This window comes from Hyaena hyaena, unplaced genomic scaffold (assembly GCF_003009895.1).
Source record: "Hyaena hyaena isolate Hyena2069 unplaced genomic scaffold, ASM300989v1 scaffold_78, whole genome shotgun sequence".
NCBI classification, from domain to species: domain Eukaryota; kingdom Metazoa; phylum Chordata; class Mammalia; order Carnivora; family Hyaenidae; genus Hyaena; species Hyaena hyaena.
Window position 1 is genome coordinate 4,013,993 of NW_024080710.1, and position 27,325 is coordinate 4,041,317.

Consider the following 27,325-nt stretch of genomic DNA (forward strand, 5'->3'; position numbering starts at 1 on the left):
AAAAAAAAAAAAAAAAAAAAAAGAACCTATTAATAGTGATCAATCTTACGTATTGAAACTGCTTCCTGTCCTTGGGGCGCCTGGGTGGCTTAGTCGGTTAAGCGTCCGACTTTCGCTTAGGTCATGATCTCGCGGTTCGTGGGTTCGAGCCCCGCGTCGGGCTCTGTGCTGACTGCCAGCTCAGAGCCCGGAGCCTGTTTCAGTCTGTGACTCCCTCTCTCTCTGACCCTCCCCTGCTCACGCTCTCTCTCTCTCCTAGAAATAAATAAAACATTAAAAAAAAAATTTTTTTCAAAAAAAAAAAAAACTGCTTCCTGTCCAAATTAATCATTCTGGGAAGCATTACACTGTTTCTTGTCAGGGAGCAAAATGTTACTTAAATCTTGTGGGAGGCCTCTCATTACCATGTTTATGATATAGTGTGTATAAAATGATATTACCAATTTATTTGCATGAATGGTCAAAAGACTCTGGCACTAGTAGCCCCCTTTCTCTCTGTTAACAGATCTACATGAAAAGACAAAAGTTTTCCAAAGGTTTGTTTGGTGGACAAAAGAAGTACCTTTTTTCATTCAATTTGGTAACAGGATTTGAAAGCCTAGTCCATCCACCCATCCCTCTAGGTGATAGGTAACGCTTATTTTCAGCATTGTTAGTATATTAGATTTACCATTTATTGCCTCCCTTTCATTCTCCCTTCTAAGAGAATCTGCCTTCCTTTCTGTAACCCCAGTTACCATGTTTGTGCCAAATGAACCTGCTTATGACCACATCTGACTGGCCTAACCCAAGCCATGCCAATCAGATTCTGCCTCAAATATTTGAAGAGTGTTAAGAAACTGAGTGAATTGGGATATACAGAGTTAGGACCTAAGGCATCTATGTGGCAAACCAAAGCCACATGTCAGCCAAAATGAAGGGAGCAAAGAAATCATGTGTTAGCAGATGTCAAAAGAACAGATGCTTGAGAGAGGCAGAGACAAGAGGCCCAATGGCTTTAGAGCAAAAGAAATAGAGAAAGAAGCTGCCTTCTGAATAGCTGCTTTCCTTGCAGAGGCCAGTTGCTCTTTCTGCACTTTTTTTTCTGTAAGATTCTTCAGTAGACATTCAATAATTATCCTTCCTTAATTGAACTAATATGAATGGATTTCTGGTCCTGGCAATCCAACAGTCTTCCTACTAAGACAATGAGTATAGCAACATTCATGAAAGCTATCATAAAAAAAAAAAAAAAAAAAAAAACTGTAAAAGTGAGCTCTGCAACTCCAGTGTATAATTTATATGTATATACGATATGAAAATATATAACTCTCCTCAATTGCAAGTAATTATTATGATAAATTAAGAATGTTTACTTAATATAATGATTTATTATAACAGTAGGGATATGAATTCAACCAATATTTTACTGAGCATTTACTATATGCCAACAATTGGAGGTACAGACATGACTATCTCATAGTCATTGCCTTTTAGGAACATACATAGTCCTATTGGAATGACAAATTTATGAACAAGTGGTATACCCAGACAATATAGTACAGGTTAAAATAGAAATGCATACATGTTTCTTAGAGGAGCTCAAAAAACAAAGCATTGGGATATTAGGATGGGGGTTGCCTGAGAAGTGACATTAGAGTTGAGACCTGAAATCTAATAGAAGTTGTCCACGTGGTTAGGTGTGAGGAAAAGGCTTTCCAAGCACAAGAAACAATGGGCACAAAAGCCAGGAAATGGGAAAGATCATGAACTTTACAAGAGGAACTACTTTATATGGCTGGAGCACAAAGTATGAAAACAATGAAGGAAAGATAGGTGAAACCTTCCATGACAAACTAAAGAAGTTCAGATTTTACCATGTAGGCAATAGAGAGTTATTAAATAATGTCAAGCAGCATAATTACAGGATAAAATGTGCATTTTAGAAAGAACAGTAGCTATGGAGGATGAATTGGACTGGAATAAAGTGTGGGCACACACAAGACCAGAATTAGGAAGACTTTTGGGCATATCCATTCAGGAGATGGTAAACATGTGAAGTAAGGCAACAACGATGAAATTGGAGAAGAAGGGGAGCTCAGGAGGCATGTAGGAAGTCAAATTTACAAGATGTAGGAACTGATTTGGAAGGAAGAGTAGCAGCTGCCTGGCTTAGGGTACCAGATGAATGATAATTAACTATGAGAGAAATAAAGGCGTGAAACAAGAGCTAGGGTAGGTTCTTTGAGTTTGTGGTGGCATTGAGATTCAGATGACCATGAGTCTATAGGAGGAGAAGAGTGGTAGGTATGAGGGTATACAATTGTTGATTGGCATTTGGTTAATAAACTATTTCATGGGGTACCTGGGTGGCTCAGTTGGTTAAGCATCTGACTCTTGATTTCGGCTCAGGTCATGATCTCAGGGTTTGTGAGTTCAAGCTGCACATCGGACTCCATGCTGACAGCACAGAGTCAGCTTGAGAATCTCTCTCTCTCTCTCTCTCTCTTTCTCTGGCCCTCCCCTACTCTCTGTCTCTCTCAAAAAATAAATAAACTTAAAACAATTTAAAAAATAAACTTATTTCATTATGAAAAACCCAACTCAGGGTTTAAGTCAAAAGCCATGGAATGTTTCCAACACATTACTAAAGTTTCTGAGAATAATACTATATTGTGTACAGTTCCTCAGATAATTCACCCAAATGAATGTCTCGTGATTACTTAAATGTTTTGGAAAATCTCTCATCTAACCTACTTTATTTATTTTTAACCTACTTTAAATATAATCAGATTGCAAACACTACTAACCTGTTCGCATACAGGCTACATTTGCAAGCCACCATTCTGGGATCCTGGGCAGAATCACAATTACTCGATCTCCTCTTTGCAGGGCACAGGCTTCTGTAAGTATATTGGCAAATTTTCTAGACAAAGATCCCAGTTCTTCAAAACTCCACCTCACTTCTTCTCCACTTCCATTTATCCACCAGAAGGCTGGATTGAAAGGTCTCATTCCAGCCTGAGGAAAGACAAACCAGTCATGGATTTAAAAGTAATTATGCACCTAAATTCTATTTTAACTGACTTAAAGGAATATTTATCCAGAGGAAAGTTCATATGTCATTAGTTAGGACACACATGGAATATTGGAAAATAACTCTAGAGTCTTTATTTCTAGCTGTTGGGAGCCATGTCATTTCTTCCAGTATATGTCATTTCTCATTTAGCCCAAATGCTTTTCTTTCCAAAAAGTTAGAACTCTTGTATCCCTCTACAGTCTCTCAATGATATATCTATGCCTCATTTCCTACCATTTATGACTCTTGGAATCACTGTCATTTGACTCCTTTTTGGAGTTTTAAGAAGTTAACCCATAATCATGCATTTTTATAACCATCACCTTTCTCAACCATGGAACTATTAACATGCTGATCCAGATAATTCTTTGCTATGGGGAATTGTCCTGTGTATTAGAGAATGTGTGGGCAGCATCCCTGGCCTTTACCCATTAGCACACACCTCCTCATAAGTCATGGCAACAAAACTGTTTCCAGACATGCCAAATATCCCCTGGGGGCAAAATCACTTCCATCTGAGAAACTGTAGTTGAACTGGCCCTTGCTTCATACCTTTTCCATATCGGTCCATTGGTCCAGGACATCTTTAGCAAAGTTGAAATACTCTGGAATCTCCAGTTTGAATTCCCGTTTCATGGATTCATAGTTGGAAAAATTCTGAGGAGGCACTATTCTATAATCTTTATGCAGTTCTCTCACAGAACCAGGAATTGCTAGGCGCCAAAAACACTTGGCACGAAGTAATGTCTCCATACTGACAAGAGGTAGCATCTCTCTTGCTGGATGTGTTAGCACTTAGGATTTCCACAGAAACCAATCCATCTAAAAGACAATCAAAAGGATATGAATTTCTTTCTCTCCCCAAGGTAACTATATCCCAAAATAGCTAAGTTTTATTTTGTTTTACTAACAGTAATCCTAAAAATGCCATTCTCTGAGCACTCCATATGTTTTAAACACTGTACTCTGTTTTACTTACATATGAATTATCATTAAATCTTCAGAGTAACTCTGTGGCATGGATACTATTATCTCTATTTACAGAAAGAAAAAAATAACTAATGCGAGGCTGTCTTAGTCAACTCTGGCCACCATAACAAAATACCATAGACACGATGGCTTAAACAATAGACATTTATTTCTCACAGTTCTGGAGGCTGGGAAATCTAAGACCAAGTGCTGGCCAATTCAGTTCCCCAGTATGGGCTCTGTTCTTGGCTTGCAGATGACCACCTGCTCTTTGTGCCCTCACATGGTAGAGAGAGAAAGAGCTCTGGTTTCTCTTCCCCTTCTATAAAGATATTAATCTCATTATTGGGGCCTTGCCCTTGTGACCTCATCTAAACCTAATTTCCTCCTAAAACCCCACCTCCAAATACCATCACATTTCAGGGGTTAGGGTTTCAACATATGAATTTGGAGGGATCAAACATTCAGTTCAAAACAGAGGCATTAGTTGGATTTGAACCTACAACTGTCAGGTCCCAGCCCATTCTCGTATGTGCATGCTATTGCCTCCATGCATTTCTAAAGAAGTAAAGATCTGGGTCACTCACTTACTATCAATGAAAGCAAAGGGCCAAGCCTCTATCTAATTTAATCTTTCCTCTGCATTCAAGAGTTGTACAGACTTGTTCAGGAGAAATTTCCATGGTGGGTAATCCACAAGTGAGGAAACTGAGAGTATCCCAGTACCAATTAGGCATGAAAGAACTGTCAAAAGTCCTTTAGTTTATAGGCTGTAGTTCCCATGCTCTCACTAGGAGCCTACACAGCCTTCCAGTCCAGGCTTGGAGCTGCATTTACCAGAGATGTAATAATAGGGCTTTAACGTTTAGGACTTTTGTGGGGGAGGACCTTTCAGGCCACCGAGCCCCCCTGCTTCTGTGGGAAGTCATTTGATCATGATGCCATTTACTTGGCTGAGATCTCATAAACAAAGCTATTAAAAACATGGTTCTAGGGATTATAGGGTTCTCTTCTTCATACATTCTGTAATCTTCCAAATTTCCTACAATGAAATACTACTCTCATAATCATTAAATAATTTTTAACTGCAACTCTAGCTATGTGGTATGTAAGGCAGCATGGCTATGTGGGAGAGTTTCTATATTGCTACATTGCCAAACAATAACGGATGTCAGCCATCAGTTTTACCCTAAATGGGCCTGGAGTTTGGGATTATGCTGCTGCACCCAATGCATTGTAAGATCTGAGTTCTTCTTCTGACCCTCCCACCTGTTTATTTGAGGACCTGACAGGTCACAGAACTTGAACCCTCTGAGATCATCTGGTTTGAGCTCCCCATTTTTCTTTCCTTTTTTTTTATTAAAAATTTTTTAATGTTTTATTTATTTCTAGGAGAGAGAGAGAGAGACAGCGTGAGCAGGGGAGGGTCAGAGAGAGAGAGGGAGTCACAGACTGAAACAGGCTCCAGGCTCTGAGCTGGCAGTCAGCACAGAGCCCGACGCGGGGCTCGAACCCACGAACCGCGAGATCATGACCTAAGCGAAAGTCGGACGCTTAACCGACTAAGCCACCCAGGTGCCCCTGAGCTCCCCATTTTTCACCTGCAGAGAAAACAGAGCCCCAGAAAGGGGAAGCAACTTGCTTCAATATGGCATATCAGAGTTAGAACTAGAACTCATGTCTTTGGATTCTCATTTGAATATTCTCTTTACTATCATTCAATAGGATTTCAGTAGAGCAGTGATTCTCAACCCTGGCTGTATCTTTGGATCACCAGCAAAGCTTTTTAAAAAATATCAATGCCTGGGTATTAGACCAATTAAATCATAATCTCTGAGGGATGAGGCCTGGGCAGCATTTTTTTTTCTTTCATAGTTTATGGTCAAGTTGGATTCCATATAACACCCAGTGCTCATCCCAACAATTTCCCTCCTCCATACCCATCTCTCCCCTTCCCCTCTTCCCCCCTCCATCAGCCCTCAGTTTGTTCTCAGCATTCAAGAGTCTCTCATGGTTTGCCTCTCTCCCTCTCCCCCACTATTTCCCACCTTCTTCTCCCCTGCGGTCCTCCTCCGTTAAGTTCCTCCTAATCTTCCTATACATGCAAACATATGGTATTTGTCCTTCTCTGCCTGACTTATTTCACTCAACATAACACCCTCGAGTTCCATCCATGTTGCTACACATGGCCAGATTTCATTCTTTCTCATTGCCATGTAGTATTCTATGGTATAGATAAACCACATCTTCTTGATCCATTCGTCTGTTGATGGACATTTAGGCTCTTTCCATGGTTTGGCTATTGCTGAGAGTGCTGCTATGAACATTGGGGTACATGTGCCCCTTTGCATCAGCACTCCTGTATCCCTTAGGTAAATTCCTAGCAGTGCTATTGCTGGGTCATAGGGGAGTTCTATTGTTAATTTTTTGAGGAACCTCCACACTGTTTCCCAGAGTGGCTGTAACAGTTTACATTCCTACCAACAGTGTAGGAGGGTTGGGCAGCATATTTTTAAAAATTTCCTCAGAGGATGCTAATGTGCGATCAAGGTGGAGAATTGCTGATTCAGAGGCTGTGATCTGTGAACCAGCAGCATCAGCATAACCTGGAAGCTAGTTAGAAAGGCACATTTTCAGAACCCAGTTTCCCATTTTGACAATGTAGAGACTAACAGAACCTCTGTCAGAAAGAATGGTTCCAAAGATTAAATGAGGTAAAATACATACAAAGTGCTTACCGTGGTGTCTAGCATATTAGTACCCACTAGAACAGGGGTCGGCAAACCTTTTCCATAAAGGGCCAGATAATAAATAATTTAGGCTTTGTGGGCCGCAGGTATGGTCTCTGTGGCAACTATTTACTTCAACTCTGGCTGAGATAACAGCCATTGACAATACATGACTAAATAGACATAGCTGTGTTCCAAAAAAGACCTATTTATGGATACTGAAACATGAATTTCATATAATTTTCATGTGTCATGAATTACTATTCCTCTTTTGACTTTTTTCCAAAAGTGAAAAAACATAATATAAATTATAAATATTATATAAAATATAAATATACATTTGGTAGCCATCTCTCTAATTACAGAATTAGCATTAGGTTTCATTCAGCTGAAAGGAGTTGTTAAGAACACTAAGTTTTTAGTGTTGTAACTTTTCTCTTTATTTGTAATTTTTTAGATCATGTCTTCAAATGGTTTAAAAACATAAAAAATGTCTATATTTTTATGTTATATTATTTATGCATAAAAAATGAAAATGTAAGGGGCGCCTGGGTGGCTTAGTCGGTTAAGCATCCGACTTTCACTTAGGTCATGATCTCGCGGTTTGTGGGTTCGAGCCCCGCGTCAGGCTCTGTGCTGGCTGACAGCTAGGAGCCTGGAGCCTGTTTTGGAGTCTGTGTCTCCCTCTCTCTCTGACCCTCCCCTGCTCATGCTGTCTCTCTCTCTCTCTCTCCTAGAAATAGATAAAAAATAGTAAAAAAAAAAAAATGAAAATGTAAAAACCATTCTTAGTTTGCAGCCTGTATAAAAATAGGTAGAGGGTGGGATTTAACTCATGGCTACAGTTTGCTAATCTTTGGTGCTGGAATGTAAGTTCTGTGAGGGTAGGCATTTTGTCTGTTATGTTCATGGTACTATCTCTGGGAGATATCATCACGTTTGGCTCATAGTATTTGCTTATTTGTTGAATGAATAAATGACTCAGAAGGGAGAACTTTTGTATACAGTTTATTTCAATAGCTCAGGATTATAGTAGACCTGAGCAGTGCCTTTATTGCTTAACCAGATTTATATGACTACCTGCACTGTTCACATGTGGCTATTTAAATTTAAATTAATTTAAATACTATTTAAAAATAAGTTCTTAGAGTAGCTGAATTTTGAGTGCTAAAATAGCCACATGTGGCTCTTGGCTACTTCAGATACATAAATGCAGACATGAAACATTTCTATCACTGCAGAACATTTCTTGTGGACAGTGCTGATCTATATTGATAATAGCTCAGAAGTGGTTGATATGAGGGGCACCTGGGTGGCTCAGTTGGTTAAGCTTCCAACTTCAGCTCAGGTTATGATCTCACGGTTAGTGAGTTCAAGCCCCACATTAAGTAGGAATTAAAAACACTAAGCTTTCAGGGTTGTAACTTTTCTCTTTATTTGTAATTTTTTAGATCATGTCTTCAAAGTATGCAAAAAACATAAAAATTACACACTGAAAAATCTTTCCCCTGCACACCCCCGTCTCACAGTTGCTCAGTTTTATCCCACCCTGCTCCATTCTGTTCTACCAAAAAGAACATATCAGCATCCTCCTCATCAAAGTCGTAAGATTGCCTTCCCCCCAGCAAAGTTCTTTTCAGTGATCTTAGCATTTTATAACGTCTATTTTCCAAGTTTCCAATATTCTTTGTAGGTGAGAGAGCTGAGATAGGAGTCCAAATGTTTATACTGAGCCACAGAAAACTTCTCTAAGAAAGAAAGTACCACTCCTGGTCAGTTGGGCATTCAAAGTATTTAAGGTCTTATCTAAAATGCAAGCTCTACATCTATATAAACAGCGGTGCAGAAAAGGTTTTAGCCTCGCTATATTTCCATAACTATCTCTCCCACTGAGTAATTCAAGTAATAACAGTGGCTTAGCATATATAGCCTCAAAGCAAGGTGAAGCCCTTTCTATTCTCCCTAGCCCTAACCTTAACCTTCTATACAGGAATTTTGGAGCTGCCCTTGGCCACTTAATGGAGAAAAGTGGCTGCCCTGGATTATTTCCTTAGATTTTCATATACAAATTCCATGAAGTTTCCCTAGAGGTAGTATGCATACTTTCTGGATGATAGAGAAGATGGATTCCTATCTGCCACTGAGCAGGGTGGAGAGGTAAGTAGACAGCACAGTGAAAAACTCAGCTGGTACTTGAACTCAATTAAAAAATTTTTTTAATATTTTTATTTATTTCTAGGAGAGAGAGAGAGACAGCGTGAGCAGGGAAGGGTCAGAGAGAGAGGGAGTCACAGACTGAAACAGGCTCCAGGCTCTGAGCTGGCAGTCAGCACAGAGCCCGACGCGGGGCTCGAACCCACGAACCGCGAGACCATGACCTAAGCGAAAGTCGGACACTTAACCGACTAAGCCACCCAGGCGCCCCTAAATTTTTTTTTCCAAAACATTTTACCAAGTTAACACATGCACATAGTTAAAAAAAAAATTACATAGTACCAAAAGACTTAAAATGAAAAACTTATCTGCCATGACTATAGCCTTTTGTGTGTACATATTCCTGGCTACTCACTAGATAGAATTACACAACAGCTGAGACATTCTGATAGAAATACTTTGGCTGCCCAAGACTTCCATGAGAGCACTTTTGATTTGTTGGTTTTGTTTGCTTGTTTGTTACCCTTGCTCAAAAGTGCCATGTGCCAGCCCAGAGACCTTACGTAGAAGACAGATAATGTGGTACTCACTAAAGTGACAGGTTCCAACACAGGTGGAGATGATGGCAGACCTTTCCCAGAATAGCAGCCCTGAAACTTGAACTCTCCCCTCTGCTTTAGTCCTGGTAGTAGCCAAAAGAAGAGGGGGAAGTAGCAACTGGAAGAAGCAAGACATACCCAGAGGGCCTTTCCTGGATTGGTGGAGACATTCTGGAGGGAGGAGCAGGAGATCCAGGCCAAGTTTACACTGAAAGTTTACACCATCTTCTGCCACCCTCCCTTTTATATTTAATGATTTATATACACTGTAAGCTTCCGCTGGGGAGCTGGGAAAGTAATTTATTCACAGGAAGAAAAGTGTCTATGGAGTCGCTGGGCAATGGGTCCCGTGAAGGAATAGAGTAAGTTTTCTCTCACAAGGAGGAAAGAAAAAAGGATGTAAGAAGACATAGAGGGGGCTTGAAATGGAAAAGAAAGACGTTAAGGGGAGGGTTTGGGTTGCTCTAGGTCTTAGGGAACCAGTTGCTGTGTTTATCTGTTGAACTGGTCATGACTAGACATAAACACTATCAGGTCATTCCTCTGCTCAAATCCTTCAGTGCTTACCTGGTTCACTCCAGGTAAAATCTCAGGTCCTTCCATGGACCACAAGGAACTGCATGATCTGTCGCAGGGTCCTCTCTGACCCACCACCCACCTCGCCTTCTCTTAATCTGCTGCAGCTTGAACATACCACACATGTTCCAGCTTTGGGATCTTTGAATTTACAATTTCCACTGCCTGGAAAACCCTTCCCTTAGATTAAAGTTAAGAGTTACATGCTGGTCAGAGTGGCTAAAATGAGCAAATCAGAGGACTCTAGATGCTGGCGAGGATGTGGAGAAACGGGCACCCTCCTACACTGTTGGTGGGAATGTAAACGGGTACAGCCCCTCTGGAAAACAGTGTGGAGGTTCCTCAGGAAACTAACAATAGAACTCCCCTAGGACCCAGCAATAGCTCTGCTAGGAATTTACCCAAGGGATACAAGAGTGCTGATGCATAGGGTCACATGTACCCCCATGTTCATAGCAGCACTCTCAACAATAGCCAAAACGTGGAAAGAGGCTAAGTGTCCATCAATGGACAAATGGATCAAGAAGATGTGGTTTATCTGTACAACGGAATACTACATGGCAATGAGAAACAATGAAATCTGGCCATGTGTAGCAACATGGATGGAACTTGAGGGTGTTATGCTGAGCGGAAGAGGTCAGGCAAAGAAAGAAAGATACCATATGTTTGCATGTATAGGAGGATTAGGAGGAACTTAACGGAGGACCGTGGGGGAGAAGAAGGGGGGAAATAGTCGGGGGAAGGGAGGCAAACCATGAGAGAGACTCTTGAATGCTGAGAACAAACTGAGGGCTGATGGGGGTGGGGGAGAGGGGAAGGGGAGTGAAGGGCATAGGGGAGGGCACTTGTTGGGATGAGCACTGGGTGTTATATGGAAACCAACTTGACAATAAACTAAGGGGAAAAAAACAAAAATATTCTCTTCATGTGAGTTTTTAAAATATATATAATAAATTATCAAATGATTATATTAAAAAAGAATTTTGGCAAATACCTTTTCTGTCTCAGTTAATATGATCATGTGATTTTTCTTCATTAGCCTATCAATAAAGTGAATTAACACTGATTGATTTTTAATCATGAACCAGCCTTGCTTCCCTGAAATAATATGTATTTATATTTATAGATGAATTCTATATACCTCTTGCCAAATTTAGGAAGTTTTCCATCATTTTTTGGAGTAATCTTCTAGCCCTGCATGCTCTCTCGCTCTCTCTCTTTCTGTCTCTCTCTCTCTCTCCCCCCTTTTGGGAGTCTTATGACACATTGTTAGATCCTTTGTGATAACCCCACAAGTCTCTGAAGCTCTGTTTTTTGTTGTTTTGTTTTGTTTTGTTTTGGTAAGCCTGGTTTCTCTCTGTTGTTAATATTGGGTAATTTTTATTGTTCTACCTTCCAGTTAACTAATTATTTTCTCTTCTTCCTCTCAATCTGCCATTGAGCCTATCCAATTAGGTTTTTCTCTTATTATATTTTTATTGTATATTTTTAATTTTAAAATTTCTATTTGGTTCTCCTTGATATCATCTATTTCTTTGCTGAGGCTTTGGTGTTTCACACATATGTATTTGTAATTGCTTGTTGAAGCATTTTTATCATGGCTGCCTTATAAAATCTTTGTCAGACACATGAAACGATGCTCAGCATCCCTCCTCATCAGGGAAATACAAATCAAAACCACACTGAGATACCACCTCACGCCAGTCAGAGTGGCTAAAATGAGCAAATCAGAAAACTCTAGATGCTGGCGAGGATGTGGAGAGGCAAACCATGAGAGACTCTTGAATACTGAGAAACAAACTGAGGACTGATGGATGTGGGGGGGGGAGGGGGGAGATGGGCATGGAGGAGGGCACTTCTGGGGATGAGCACTGGGTGTTATATGGAAACCAAATTGACAATAAACTATTTGCAAAAAATAAAATAAAATAAAATCTTTGTCAGAGACTTCTAACATCTTTGTCATCTTGGTGTTGGCGTCTATTGATTGTCTTTCTAAATTCAGTTTGAGATCTTCCTGGTTCTTGGTACAGTGAGTGATTTTCATTTGAAACCTGGACATTTTTATATTATGCAATCACATCCTAGATCTCATTGAAACCTTCTGTTTTAGCTGGCATTGTTTCACATTGTTCTGGCAGGAGAAGTGGGAAAGTACCACCTCATTAATGCCAGATGAATACAGAAGTCTAAGTTCTCCACTAAGTCGCCAGTTAAACTGGGATTGGGAGTAGTGCTGGATGGGGATAGGAGTTCCAACTCCTCATGGGGTCTCTATTGACACTGGCCTGCTCCCTACTTGGCATTTTCTGATACTACCCCAGTAGAGGGTATTGGGACACCTTGTTACAGACATGTGAGAGTAGAAGTCTAGGCTTCTCACTCTACCTTTGTTGGCATAGGTAAGGGTATGTGGAGCCATGATTTTTTTCTGTGGTATTTGGCTAGAGTAGAGCACATAGTATTAAGAAGCTTTTTTGTCTTGCTAGGCTGTTCTTTGCATGGTCCTTTGGTAAAAGACAGCAGGCTTTTTCTGGGATTTTTATTGTTGGTACCATTGGTGTTTCCAAGTTTCTGGCTTTTTCATCTCCCCAGGCTACAATATATGAGGCAAAAAAGAAAACCCAGGGAACTGACCACTGGGTTATTCCTTAGGTCCTAAAGTCTATAACCAGTCTGCTTTCCTCTCTATACCTTCCAGAGTCTTTGCATGTTTGTTTTATATGTAATGTCCATGGATTTTAGTTGCACTTAGCAGGAGAAAACGGAAAACTCTATTTCCTCTTCCCAGAGTAGAAGTCCTCCCATCTCATTTTTTGAGATTAGAATAGCATTGATAGCAAAGCCAGACAAGAACACTGCTAAAAAGAAAATCACAGGCAAACTGAAAAACCATGAACATAAGCAAAAGGTCAAAAATAAATTTTTAATAAACTGAAATTAGCAATGTACAAAAACCAAAAATTCATTATGACTAGTTTGAGTTTATTCTAGGAAAAGGTAAAAGGAGAAAAACCAACATGCATTTCAGTGCATATATAAAAGGTATAAATTTTAGTATTTATTCAGGACAACCTCCATTGCCCTCAAAAGTAAAATTCAAATGGAAGGGAATTTCTTTAATGTGATAAATAATGTATATCAACAAATTATTTTGATATTGAAATATTAGAAACATTTAATGGTGAAATGTTAGAAGCATTCCACCTAATCAGGAATAAGTCCGTAGTCACCATGCCTAAGTAATATTATACCATGGGACACCTGGGTGGCTCAGTCAGTTAAATGTCTGACTTTGGCTCAGGTCATGATCCATGAGGGGGTACTCTCCCACTTCCCCTGCCAGAACAATGTGAAACAAAGCCAGCTAAAACAGAAGGTTTAAATGAGATCTAGGATGTGGTTGCATAATATAAAAATGTCCAGGTTTCAAATGAAAATCACTCACCGTACCAAGAGCCAGGAAGATCTTAAACTGAATTTAAAAAGACAATCAATAGATGCCAACACCAAGATGACAAAGATGTTAGAAGTCTCTGACAAAGATTTTATAAGGCAGCCATGATAAAAAATGCTTCAACAAACAATTACAAATACATATGCTTGAAACTCATGGGTTTGGGCCCCACATGGGGCTCTGAGCTGTCAGCACAGAGCCAGGAGCCTGGTTCGGATTCTGTATCTCCCTCTCTCTTTGCCCCTCCTCTACACACACTCTGTGTGTGTCTCTCAAAGACAAACAAACATTAAAACTTTTTTTCAAATTAAAAAACTCCAAAAACAATGCTAAAGACAGCCTCTACAACAAAGAATTATCCAACCTCAAAACTATGTGCTATGGCGGAGAAACCCTGATTTAATGTCTAAGTGGATTCAGTGCTTACTAATAGTCCTTTACTCATAGCTTCTCTTTCATTGTATTCATTAATATTTTTCTTTGTTAGCTGAATTTAACACCTACTGGATTTTTTTCCCCCACAAGGGCTTATAATGACTGCTTCCTCGTGCTTAGTTGATAATGTCTATCTACTGACTTTATAATGAGAATAACTTGACTGGGTAAGAGTTTCTTGTGTTAAATTTTCTTTCCTTCAGAAAACTGTAGACTTTGTTCCACTGTTATTTGGCATTGAATGTTACTTTGGAGAAGCCCAAGGTCAACCAAATTCTGTTCTCCTGGAATGTGCCTGTTGTATAATAGAAAACTTGACTAGTCAACCAAATTCTGTTCTCCTGGAATGTGCCTATTGTATAATAGAAAACTTGATTAACCTTTGTCCCTGTTTCATAAATCATTGGAGACTCTAAATCCATAGAATTCCTGAGTAATAGGAGTGCCTTTGCTATTCATGAACCCCTTAAATGCCACCTGAGTTTATGCTAGCAAGGTGACTCAGGATGAAGGGTCTAGTCACCAGAAAGGTCAACCATGTGATCATAGGATTGGAGCTTTGAAGCTAGCTGAACCCCCCTTTAAAGGAGGACTAGGGATTGACTTTAGTCAAATGCCTAATGATTCAGTGAGTCATGCCTAAATAATGAAATCCCAATAAAAATGGTGATGTTTCCTAGTTGGTGAACATTTCCAATGGGCTGGGAGAGTGACATTCCCTGATATCACAGAGAAAGGACATGAAAGCTCTACATTTGGGACTCTCCCAGACTCTATTTTATGCTTCTTTTCATTTGGCTGGTCCTGATCTATAACCTTCATAATAAAACTGTAATCCTAAGTATAGCACTCTTTTAAGTTCTGTGAGGTCTAGGGAATTAAGGAACATGAGGGGGTTGTGGGACCCCTGATGTTATAGCCAGTTGGTCAGAGGTTTGTGTGGTCTGGAGACCTCTGAACTTGCAGTTAACATCTGAAGTAAGGGAATTCTTTCTGGGGACTGTGCTTTTAAAGCTGTGAGGTCTGACGCTAACCCAACAGTATCAGAACTGAATTGAAATGCAGCACTGTAGAGCCTCACTTACTCTGCCTGGGTGGTTATGTAATTTTTTCTTTATTCACAAATTAATTTCAGCCAGAGGTGTTTTGATGTTGTTAGTCCTATATCAGGTGACCTCTTACCTAGAACAAATGAGTCCAATTGTTCCATAGATCCTTTCTCTGTTATGCTAGTTTATGGTCATTCTTTTATTATAATTTCTACATCATTCTTGGTAACGTTACTGACTTGGGTCCTTGGGCTCTCAAAGCAATAGGAACTGACTAGAGCCATATGGGAATTTGCAGGCAAGGCTTTTATTGCGGCTTATAGTCAAGCATAAGGAAGACAGCACAAAGAAAATGGTCCTTCATGCTGGCTGTCAGAACAAAGGCCAGGGAAGTTTTTAAAGAGGTTAAGGCGGGAAAGGAGTGATGTGTAAGCATGTAGGGGTGGGGAGAGATACAGGAAGTTGTGGACTGAATTTAACCTATTTTTCTGTTCCTGTATTTCTGTAAACTGATATATCTAGAGGTCAAATCAATATTTAGCAAAAAGATTGCATAAATAGTATGGCATAATTACTATTGCATGACATCTTGGGAAACATAATGTCTAGTTGGCTCACTTTTTGTGATGTTAAGTTATCAGCCTGATCCATCCAAGGTTCCATCAGCTTTTCACCTCATACAGTTTTTGTTTTGTTTTGTTTTGTTTTTTACTTTTTCAAAAAAACCAACTCTTGGTTTCATGGATCTGTTCAATTGTTTCTTTGGTCTCTATGTTGTTTATTTCTGCTCTAATTTTTACTATTTCTCTTCTTCTACTGGGTTTAGGGCGTTCTTGTTGCTCTGCCTCTAGCTCCTTTAGGTGAGCTGTTAGATTTTGGACTTGTGCTTTTTCTAATCTCTTGAAATAGGCCTGGAGAGCAATGTACTTTCCTCTTAGGACTGCCTTGGCCGCATCCCATAGATTTTGAATTGTTGTGTTTTCATTTTCATTTGTTTCCATATATTTTTTAATTTCCTCTCTAATTGCCTGATTGGCCCATTCATTCTTTAGAAGGGTGTTCTTTAACCTCCATGTTTTTGGCGGTTTTCCAGACTTCTTCCTGTAATTGATTTCAAGTTTCAAAGCATTGTGATCTGACAGTGTGCATGGTATGATCTCTATTCTTTTATATTTATTGAGGGCTGCTTTATGTCCCAGTATGTGATCTATCTTGGAGAATGTGCCATGCGCACTTGAGAAGAAAGTAAATTCCCTGGCCTCAGGATGTAAAGTTCTAAATATATCCGTCAGATCCATCTGGTCCAATGTGTCTTTCAAGTCCATTATTTCTTTAGTGATTTTCTGTCTGGTTGACCTATCCATTGCTGTAAGCGGAGTATTAAAGTCCCCTGCTATTAGCACATTCTTATCTATAAGCTTGTTTCTGTTTGTGATTAATTGTTTTAGATATTTAGGTGCTCCCATATTCGGTGCGTAGACATTTATGATTGTTAGTTCTTCCTGATGGATGGACCCTGTAATTATTATGTAGTGCCCTTCTTCATCTCTTGTGATTGTCTTTAATTTAAAGTCCAGTTTGTCTGATATAAGTATCGCTACTCCGGCTTTCTTTTGATTTCCTGTAGCATGATATATATTTCTCCATCCCCTTACTTTTAATCTGAAGGTATCTTCCCGTCTAAAATGAGTTTCTTGTAGACAGCATATTGATGGATTTTGTTTTTTAATCCATTCTGCTACCCTATGTCTTTTGATTGGAGCATTCAGCCCATTTACATTCAGTGTTATTATTGAAATATGTGGGTTTAGAGTCTTTGTATCTTTTGTAGGGTTCATGTTTGTGGTGGTGTCTCTGGTATCTTTGTTCCTTGCAACCTTTCCTTCAGAGCATCCCCCTCAGGATTTCTTGTAGGGCTGGCTTCGTGGTGACAAATTCTTTCAATTTCTGTTTATTTGGAAAGGTTTTTATCTCTCCTTCTATTTTGAATGACAGGCTTGCTGGATAGAGGATTCTTGGCTGCATATTTTTACTGTTCATCACATTGAAGATTTCCTGCCATTCCTTTCTAGCCTGCCAAGTTTCAGTAGATAGGTCTGTCACCACTCTGATAGGTTTCCCTTTGTATGTTAGGGCCCTTTTCTCCCTAGCTGCTTTCAAAATTCTCTCTTTGTCCTTGTATTTGGCCATTTTCACTATGATATGTCGTGCAGAAGATCGATTCAGGTTACGTCTGAGGGGAGTCCTCTGAGCCTCTTGTACTTCCACATTTACTTCCTTCCCCAGGTCGGGGAAGTTCTCTGCTATAATTTGTTCCAGGACTCCTTCAGCACCTTTCCCTCTCTCTTCCTCTTCTGGGATTCCTATGATACGGATATTGTTGCGTTTGACCGTATCGCTGAGCTCTCGAATTCTTCTTTCCTGTTCCTGGATCAGTTTGTCTCTTTTTTTGTCAGCTTCTTGTTTTTCTATAATGGTGTCTTCTAAATCACTTATTCTCCTTTCTGCCTCTTCAATCCGTGCATTGGAGGCCTCTAATTTATTATGGATCTCATTTATCGCATTTTTTAATTCTTCATGCCTATTTTTATTTTCCATTCTGTCTGTAGCCATAGTTTCTTTGATGTCCCCTATGTTTTTTTCAAGCCCAGCTATTAATTTTACCATTATTATTCTAAAATCTTGTTCAGTGATGCTGCTGATATCTGTTTTGAGCAGTTCATTAGCTGTCATTTCTTCTTGGAGTTTCTTTGGAGGAGAGGTCTTTCGTTTCGTCATTTTAGTTAGCTTTCCGGCTCTTGTTGGTTTTAAAGACCTATTATTCTCTCTGTTTCTATGAGCACTGCTATATCCAAGAAGGCTCTTTGACTTTCCAGGGCCTACCCTTTCAGAGAGTGTTTTTTGAATGGTATCCCCTGGTCTCTCTTGTTGGGACCTTGGTTATTTTATTTTCCTATTCGTAGTGATATTTGGGACTCTCCACCTTGTGCACTCTAGCTTGTTTCTTGAGGTAGCCCTGGAAAAGAAAACAGACAGACAAACACACAGGGAGCAGGAGCACACAAACGCACAGGCTAATTCAACTAACATGCAAAGCGGGAGGGAAAACGAAAAAGTTAAGAGAAAAGATGGAGGAGGGAGGGCGAATAATAGGGAGTATAAAATACATAAAAGGGTCAAAAAGGGGAAAGGAAAAGGAAAAAAGAAGAAAACCGATGGACAAAGAACGGTTTAAAGGATATAACCAGATTTCCCAGCTACAGTTAAATAGCCGTGTGTATGCAGTGCTGGTTGAGGAGCATAGAGAAACAGAGAGAAAGCAGGGCGGGATGAGACACAATTGGAAATAGAATGAACAGGCAGAAGGGATAAGAAGCTTTTTTCAAAGAGGTAAAGGGTAGAATATGGTTGGATAGGTGAGAGAAGGGTGCTGGAATTATCCAGAGAAACTATATAGTCTAATTACTCCTGAGAGAAATAGCTGAAAATGTCAGTAGGTGTAGAATTTACATTTACACAATGGACTCGTGAACGTTTAAGCAAGCTGGCGACCAGAGTTAATCAGGTCAGTGTTCTGGGGAAAAAAGAGAGAAAAGAGAAAAAGACGAAAAAAAGAAAGAGTAAAAAAGAAAAAAAAAAGAAAAAAAAAAGAAAGAAAAAAAAGGAAAAAAAAAAAGGAAGAAAAAAAAAAAAGGGAGGAGAGCACCTCTCAGGCAGGGATGGGCGTGGCGTGATCCAATGCCTCAGGCGGGAGCTCTGCCTCGGCGGTTGTGGGGAGGAGAGTGACGGTGCTCCAGTCCCTTCTCGAAGCAAGCGCTGCTCCTCACTCTTTTGGGGGTGTAAACTCCCCGTACCAGGGGCGCAGCCGAAGTTGGTTGCACTCTTCAACCCAGGGCAGTTCCAATCTCCAAATCCCCGTCCGCGCGCCCCGCTGAAGTTGCCTTAGACACAGCTTCCCAGGCAACCCCCTCGGGCAATTCCAGGCTCCCTGCCGAGCTCTGGGAGCGGAGTCAGAATCGCTGCTTCCTTCTCTGGGTCGGGCTGGCGCGCATGGGCGGGGGCTTGCCCGCAGGGTGTTCTAAGCCGGAGTCCGCTGGAGTGGGGAAAACCGGGTCCCTCTATGGCTCGTCACCCGAAACACGAACTCACAGGCTAATTTCCCAGTTTTTAGTTCCTTGCCTTCCCTCTCGAGTCCCAGCCAGCCAGGGGCGCGGACGCCCGGTGTCTGCGCGGCTCTTCCAGGGGCCCCAGCCGCCCGGGAGCTACAATGGCGGCAGGCGCGCCACCACTCTGAAGTCTAGCCTCCAGGAGCAGCACAAAGAAGCAGTTTGTGTGCTCAGCCCCCTCCAGGACCAGCTGGCGCGAGGGGACCTGGTGTGCAGGTATTTGGCAAGTACGGTCTTTCCAACGGAGGTTTTTCTCCCCCGTGCGGAGGTTTTTCTGTTTCGGACTCTCTCCTTTTCCCCTCTCACTCCCCGTAGAGGGTAGAGGGGGATCGCCTCCCACCCTGGAGTCTCCGATCCCGGCCCGATTTTATCTTCCCCGGTTCGCAGTCCCGTTAGAAGGCTCTCTCAGTGGATTCTGCGTCTTTTTTCTCCCAATCTCTCAGGTTTTGTAAGGTTTCCAATGGCTTCAGATCTTTTCTGTGTGATGTATGGGCGCGAGTGCAAGTACGGAGCTCCTTACTTCTCCGCCATCTTGCCCTCTCCCTGTTTTGTTTTGTTTTTAAGTAGACTCCACGCCCAGCATGGAGCCCAATACAGGGCTTGAACTCACAACCCTGAAATCAGGACCTGAGCTGAGATCTCAAGAGAACACAGGGCACCTAGTTGGTTAAGCATCTTGATTTCAGCTCAGGTCATGATCTCACTGTTCTTGAGATCAAGCCCTGCATCAGGCTCTGCACTGACAGAGCCTGCTTGGGATTCTCTCTCTGCTTCTCTATCTGCCCCTCTCCTGCAAATGTGCACTCTCTCTCTCAAAAGAAATAAACATTAAAAAAAAAAAAAAGAGTTGGATGCTTAACCAACTAAGCACACAGGTGCCCCTCACTTAATGTGGCTTTTTTACAATCGTTTCCCATATCCATTATTTCATGAAGATCCCCATTTTCTCTGGATTTTGGCTCAGGTCATGATCTCACGTGTGTGAGATTGAGCTACACATCAGACTCTGTGCTGACAGTGTGGAACCTGCTTGGGATTCTCTTTCTCTGCCCCTCCCCCACTCACACTCTCTCTTTCCCTCTCTCTCAGCCCCCCTCTCAATAATAAAAATAAATATTAATCACAGACTCAATGTGCATTGTACCTATTCTCTCCCTAGCACAGGCTTGCTCTGTGCTTCTGGGGATCAGCAGTGAACAGGAGGACTGGCCACTCTTCTCCACTCCTCCCACTCTAGTATCTAGAATAGAGACAAGTGGCTTATCTGCCTCCCATACACCTTTCCCCCTCCTATCTAACCTCTAGATACTCTACTGTTGGAGGTAAGGAAAAAGATTAGGAGGGTTTACCATGCTGGCTAGGACTTTAATTCTCTGTCTGTTGGGCCTACCTGTTCAAGCATAGGTACCTTCTGGGAGTCCACTTGGCACACACAATACTCACACATCCTTAGAACACCCTGTCTCGGGCTCCAGGTCTCTCCTCTCTTGTCTCTCCACCCCACCTCACTCAATAAACTTAAGTTTATTTATTTTGGGGGTTGGAGAGAGAGAGAGAGAATGTCAAGCAGGTTCCACATTGCCAGTGCAGAGCCCAACATGGGGCTAGAACTCACAAACTGTGAGATCAGGACTTGAGCTAAAATCAAGTCAGATTCTTAATCAACTGAGCCACCCAGGTGCCCCTCTTAGTCTTTTTTGACAGTTTTCTTTTAGAATGGAAAGGACAGGGACTTAATGCCTCTTAATCCTTAGCTTTGGGCTTTAGTTGAAAAATGTGAAGAGATACTGGAACTCTTACTAAGCACCATTTTTATATACATGTAGGATGAAAACATACATATGTGAATGTATATACATAACATATATATATGTATGTGTATATATGTACATATTTATGCACTTAATTATATCCTTTTAAAACTTGAATCAGTTCATACTACACATACCTCACTTTTTTTTAAACATGTTTTTAAATGTTTTTTATTTATTTCTGAGAGAGTGTGAGCAGGGGAGGGTCAGAGAGAGAGGGAGACACAGAATCTGAAGCAGGCTCCAGGCTCTGAGCTAGCTGTCAGCACAGAGCCTGATGTGGGGCTCAAACCCACGAACCGTGAGATCATGACCTGAGCCAAAGTCAGATGCTTAACCGACTGAGCCACCCAGGCATCCCACACATACCTCACTTTTTTTCCTTCATTTTCCAATGTATCTTGTAGATCTTTCCATCTTAACCCATTTCAATAAAATAAGGCTTATCTTGAGTAGAAATCCATAAGAAGTGACTGGAGACACTTCAAAGCAACCTGAGCAACAGAAAAAGCCTGGGTCTTCACCTCAACTCTTTTTTTTTTTATCATTTTTTTTCCCCACAAATAGTTTATTGTCAAGTTGGTTTCCATTTAACACCCAGTGCTCATCCCCACGAGTGCCCTCCTCCATGCCCATCTCCCCCCCACACACACACCCATCAGTCCTCAGTTTGTTCTCAGCATTCAAGAGTCTCTCATGGTTTGCCTCTCTCCCTCTCCCCCACTATTTCCCCCCTTCTTCTCCTCCATGGTCCTCTGTTAAGTTCCTCCTAATCCTCCTATACGTGCAAACATATTCTTCACCTCAACTCTTGTTTGATTATAAATTTTCCTTACCAAACCTTCCAATCAGCAATAGCCACAACAAAACAGCAGTAGCTTATTGAATATTTTTATGTGTGATACCATGAATTGTTTTATTCAATACTCATAACTACCTATAAGGTATATATTATAGCTATTTCCATTTTATAAATAAGGAACATGAGGTTAGAGCAGTTAATTTGCCCAAGGTCATAGAATGTAGCAAAGTGGTGGAATCAGTAAACACAAAACAAGACTGTTTGACTGTCTGTTCTTAATCAATTTGTCTATTTGTTCATCTATAAATTGAATGCTGCATTCTCATTGACTTCCTTCCAATTTTTAATTTAAATATAAGTGATTCAACTTGACTACTCATATAGATTCCTATTTAGACCTCATCTGTGTTGAAAGATCCTCTAAACCTCTGTCATCCTGGACTATTAAACATGTGCTGTACATACTCTGAAATTTATACTTCTTGCATTAGTACTTTATCCAATGCTAATGTTATGCCTTGGTGGAGTGTGCAGTTCACAGATGATTCCAAATGGATGTATTTCTAACTTGTTAAACTGTCTGAGATTCCACCATTAGAGATTCATTCTTAGGAGCACTGATGAAAGTGGAAGTAAGAAGCAGGAGGAGGATCTAGAAGTGCTCAAAAAAGTAGAGCTAAATAGTAATACAATTAAATTTAAACATAGATTATTCAACCAAATCTCAGAGAAGTAGGAAGGAAGTACCTGTGAAACCTCATGAAAAGTTTTAAGAAGAAACTCATGCATGTATAGAGTGTAAAACTGGAGAAGAAAATTGGAGGGAAGGATATTTTTTCACTTTTGCTCTCAAGAACTAATATCCATAAAATGCCAAATTTGCCTTACCTGTCAAAATTAGACTCTAGCAGTGGTGAGATGAAGCATATTGTGGGAGGCTGGGATCAGGAGTTCAGAACTCTCCAGCAGGGCTGAGTGAAGATGAAGGTAGGAATAAATGACCAGACCAAATGGGGCTTCCTCAGGGATAGATCAAGTTCACATGGCTTCAAAGTCAGGTTCCAATGTGGGACTCAGGCTGTTAGGCAAGTTTCTTACACAGCTTGTCGGTGTGATAAAAGTGAAAGTGTGGCACAAGTGCTATGAGCACAGAGCCAGTGAAAGGCCTGGGGTGTCATTCAAACAAACATGAGGCAGGAACCAGTTGGCAGAGGTAAGGGCATGCAGGTATTATGTATTTTTATCTTATTTTATGTTACACTATATTATTTTTAAAGTTTATTTCCCTTCTGGCCTCCTTCCTAAAAGGATTAAATTTAGCTTTCAATAAGTGACACAATGAGATAAGACATTAGGGGACAAATAATGCATTTAGGGGATTGGGTTGGGAAATGGACACTAATATAAAAAAAATACTAGGGGCACCTGGATGGCTCAGTTGGTTGAGTGTCTGATTCTTGATTTCGGCCCAGGTTGAGACCTGTGTTGGGCTGTGTCAGGCTCTGTGCTGAGTGTGGAGATTCTCTCTCCCCGCCTCTGTCCCTCTCTCCAGCTCATACTCTCTCAATCTCTAAAAATAAATAAATAAATACATAAATAAATAAAAGACTAGACTTCACTGAGTCACAATTGAGTCACAAACCAGCTCAGTTAAATCCACATTGACTGAATAGTGACTATGAACTAAGCACTTGCCATGCCTGATCTTAATGGATTTTCCCAGTAACTCAGAAAATAGGTATTGTTATTATCTCCATTTAAACATTCATTGTTGTTGTTGTTGTTTAAGCTAATGAGGAAATTCAGCTTCTAATTTGCTTGGAGTTCCACAGCCAGAACATGGCAGAACTGGGATTTAAACACAGTTTGACTTTAGAATTTGGGCTCATGGTCATATACATATTACCAACTATGAAGGTAGCAGGTGTAGAGAAATCAAATCAGCAGGTGACCAGCGTTCAGTGTTAAGACATATATTACCTGAAAATGCTCAGTAACAAGAGAATAAGGCAGGAAATCCTGGATGGATACTGTAGTCAGAACAAAATCTAAGAGTGTCTCCTACCTGTGTTTGGGGCCAGGATGGATTATGTACCAAACATACAAGTAGAAGTTAAATGGCAGTAACTTTGAAAGTTAGGAAGAGAAAGGGAAAGAGAATTTAGAATGTCTTACACCATTCTTCCCTTGCAGGGTGAAGACCTTATGCATATGTGAAGCAAATTAGAATTAGATTAATTAGAATAAAAGGCAAATTCCTCGTAGTGTTTATTCCACATCCATAGTGTTAAGTGATCTTTCTATAATGCTAACATTCCTCTTCTTAAAAAAAAACAAACAAACTCGGTATACAGGAGACAGAAGAGGGGTTTACAAGCCACATTATAGAGCCCTTTTTGCCCAATGATAGACACCAGACTGCTGACCATGACTGGTAACCTAAGGAGGTGAAAGTTGACACGAGTTGAAATTTCATACAAATGTGTTTCCAGCATTGCCAGGGAAATCTCTCTTTTAATTCCTAGCTTCTTTTCTCACCCCTCTGGTGGAGCTTAATGGGATCTGGACTTGGTATACTTCCCTTCTTAATAACATTAGTCTTAACTTTTTCCCTTTATGGACCATTTTTTTGGGTTGAGTTCAAGCGTTTAATAATATTTTTTGAGCACCTAATATGGATCAGGCACTATGGCAGGCACTAAGGATGAAATGAAAAGTAAAACCAAGTTTCAGTCAGTTCTCTCTATGCCTCTGGACACCATAGCAATGCCAGTGTAATAAGACTTCACCATGAACTGAGGACCTCCAGAAATCTGTGCCATGCAATCTCCATTCTCAAAAGTAAAGGCTATGCTGATTATATAGGTGAAAGGAAAAAATAAGATGATGACAAAATTTTTGGAAATAGTGGTAGATCCAGGGTCAGAAGAACCAAGGACAGCTGGGGGAGTTAGGAGGCTAGAACTAGCATCAATGTTCTGGAAAGTCTAGCACTGACACCATTTCTGAAGTGGCTGCAAAGCTGACCATACTGGATTTGGAATGCCACTGCTATTGGTCGGATGAATTCTAAATGGGCACTCCTCTTTACACATTTGCTTCCAGTTCCCAGTCCCTCACAGACACATCCTTAGATGAAGCTAAGGTGATGTGCTCACATTACGGAATAGGAAAAAGGGATAACTGACATTTCAAGATTCCATGATGCAAGGTGGGCCCTGCCTTCTAATCAGACTCATTCAATGATGGATTACACCTCCTCCCCAAAAGGAAGGGGGTTCATTTATTGACCAAACAAAAACAATTGTTAACCATAATGTAGACAAAAACTAAAACGGAAATAGTCATAGGTGATCATGATATGTATTCAACCACAGTTGATGATAAGATCTGCTTATTTCTCTGCCTTCATTCCCTAGAATAATAGTATTAAATAAAGACATTGGAAATCACTTCCTCAAGGATTCTATTTCTTATGAAATTGCTTCCACATTTGGCCAGAAGGGGGCACCCTAAAAGGAAAATGAATTTTTTCCATTTGTCCTACTCTGCAGTGTAGAATGGGACAGTTAATACCTAGTGCTAATCAGTAACTCTAGTATTAGTACTAGTAATTTAAGCAAAAAAACCTAAGGGAAGATAAGGTTATACATACACACACATATATACATATATGTATATATACAACTCTATACATATATGTACATATGCTAAGAAAAAAACCCAGTTAACCAAGTAGTTCAACATCAGGCTAATTAGTTTTCCTCTTCATAGTATTTTGTTGTCTCATACATTACAAGTAAATCTCAGGAATGTGAGATTGAAATATCTAGGTCAATAAAAAGCATAGTACTCCTGCATTTGCTTACCAAAGCAATACACTGTTAAAGGTGGAAAACCTACATAAGGGATTTGTAAGTTCAAGTTGGCTTTTGTTGTTGTTGTTGTTTGTTTATTTTGAAGTGGGGGGAGAGACAGAGAAAGAGAGAGAGAGGGAGAGAGAGAGAGAATCCCAATCAGGCTCCGCTCTGTCAGTGCAGAGCCTGATGCCAGGCTCAAACCCACTAACAGTGAGATCATGACTTGAGCCAAAGTTGGATGCTTAACCTACTGAGCCACCTCAAGTTGGCTTTTAATTTCATGAAGTATAAAGAGCTGAATTCCTGACTTTAGGGTATGGGGAATATTATGATGTTAACTCTTGAAGGGATTGCTTACCTATCCAGTCTAATGAGTGGATTCATAAACATTTTAGGGGACAGATATGAAGAAAAGAAAATGGCAAGGTATATTTAATTGGAGAAAAGAAGATGAATAATTTACCTATTAGTGAAAATTCTTTTATATGTATATGGTTTCTAGACTATTATTTCATATCAGAATTACTTTTTCATAGGTGTCACAAGAATGTGAATCTGAGAGATGAAGGCCTTACAATAAATAAGAAGTTTTTTATTCCCGACTTTCTATGACAATCTACATTTCTGAGTCACTGGATTTGCTAATTCTTCCTAGGGCAACACTTCTTTCAGCTCTTCATGATTTTGTTTGGAAGTGAAGATGTGATTTCTTGTCCAAACCAATTACAGTTGGAACAATAATTCACCAAAATGTTACTATCACTTGTTACGGCATCAGCGTCAAACAACAATGTGTGAAGAAATTGCTATGGACAATATCTTGAGTATGAATATAAATATATTTTACAAGTTAAAATGTCCTCATCGTGACAATTTAATGTTAAGAAGTTTGGCCAAGTTTCCCTGTATTTTATATTTCTTATTCTGATAATCAACTCTCTAACTTCAATGAGTTCCTTATACTTTGTGTTCTTTATTTCTACCTCTGGGGTTCTGCAACAGGAGTGCTAAAGTCAAGTCTATTGCATATGCACATTTCAATAGGAGCAAAAAATAACTAAGATGGTTTGGAAGAAACATTGATTTCTAGTTAACACTGGCCTATAAGGGCAACAAAAGTATGAAGTGTGTCTGGCTTTGTTAATGGTCTCAACCTTAGTACTTAGGTCAATAACTATCCACATGGGTACTTAATAAATATTACCAAAACGAATCAATGACTATGTAAATAAAACAGTTCTTTACAAGCATGGTCTACATCCAGCTGGAGGCCAGCATGTAAGTTTACAGACCCGCTCCACCCAGACCGATTCCCCAGGAAGCCCTGGCTTTGGATTGTGAGCAGTAAGAAGTGCGCATCAAGAGCGCCTGGGTGGCTTAGTCGGTTGAGGTCATGATGTCTCCCTTTGTGGGTTGAACCCTGACAACGCATAGCCTTCTTCGGTTTCTCTGTTTCCCTCTCTCTGCCTTCTCCGCCTGAAAAAAAAAAAAGGTGTCTGTCCACTCTCGCTAAGGGAGGGCCTTATACCACCTCTCCACAACCGGCTACCTGCGCGCCTTAGGACCCAGGCCTCAGAGTCCAGCCTTTAGGACCCGGCGCAGCACGGCATGAAACTTGGAGGCGGGATTAGGAGAAGCCGTCGCCGTCGCACACACATGA

At 40.5% G+C, this 27,325-nt stretch overlaps 2 protein-coding genes across 2 annotated transcripts in view; one reads left to right on the forward strand and one right to left on the reverse strand.

The window, feature by feature from the left end:
* The window catches only part of ACSM3 (acyl-CoA synthetase medium chain family member 3), a 23,481-nt gene extending 19,636 nt beyond the window's left edge, over positions 1–3,845 (reverse strand). The window contains exons 1-2 of the mRNA XM_039233662.1: positions 3,611–3,845; positions 2,790–3,000 (exon numbers count right to left, since the gene is read on the reverse strand). Of these exons, the coding sequence (XP_039089593.1) occupies positions 2,790–3,000; positions 3,611–3,829 (430 nt within the window). The 5' untranslated portion in view covers positions 3,830–3,845. The remainder of the gene's footprint in view (positions 1–2,789; positions 3,001–3,610) is intronic.
* Positions 1–26,474, forward strand: part of ERI2 (ERI1 exoribonuclease family member 2) — a 54,960-nt gene extending 28,486 nt beyond the window's left edge. Inside the window, exon 11 of the transcript XR_005528641.1 lies at positions 26,202–26,474. The gene's annotated coding sequence lies outside the window, so the exon portion shown is untranslated. The remainder of the gene's footprint in view (positions 1–26,201) is intronic.
* Positions 26,475–27,325: the final 851 nt, after the last annotated feature.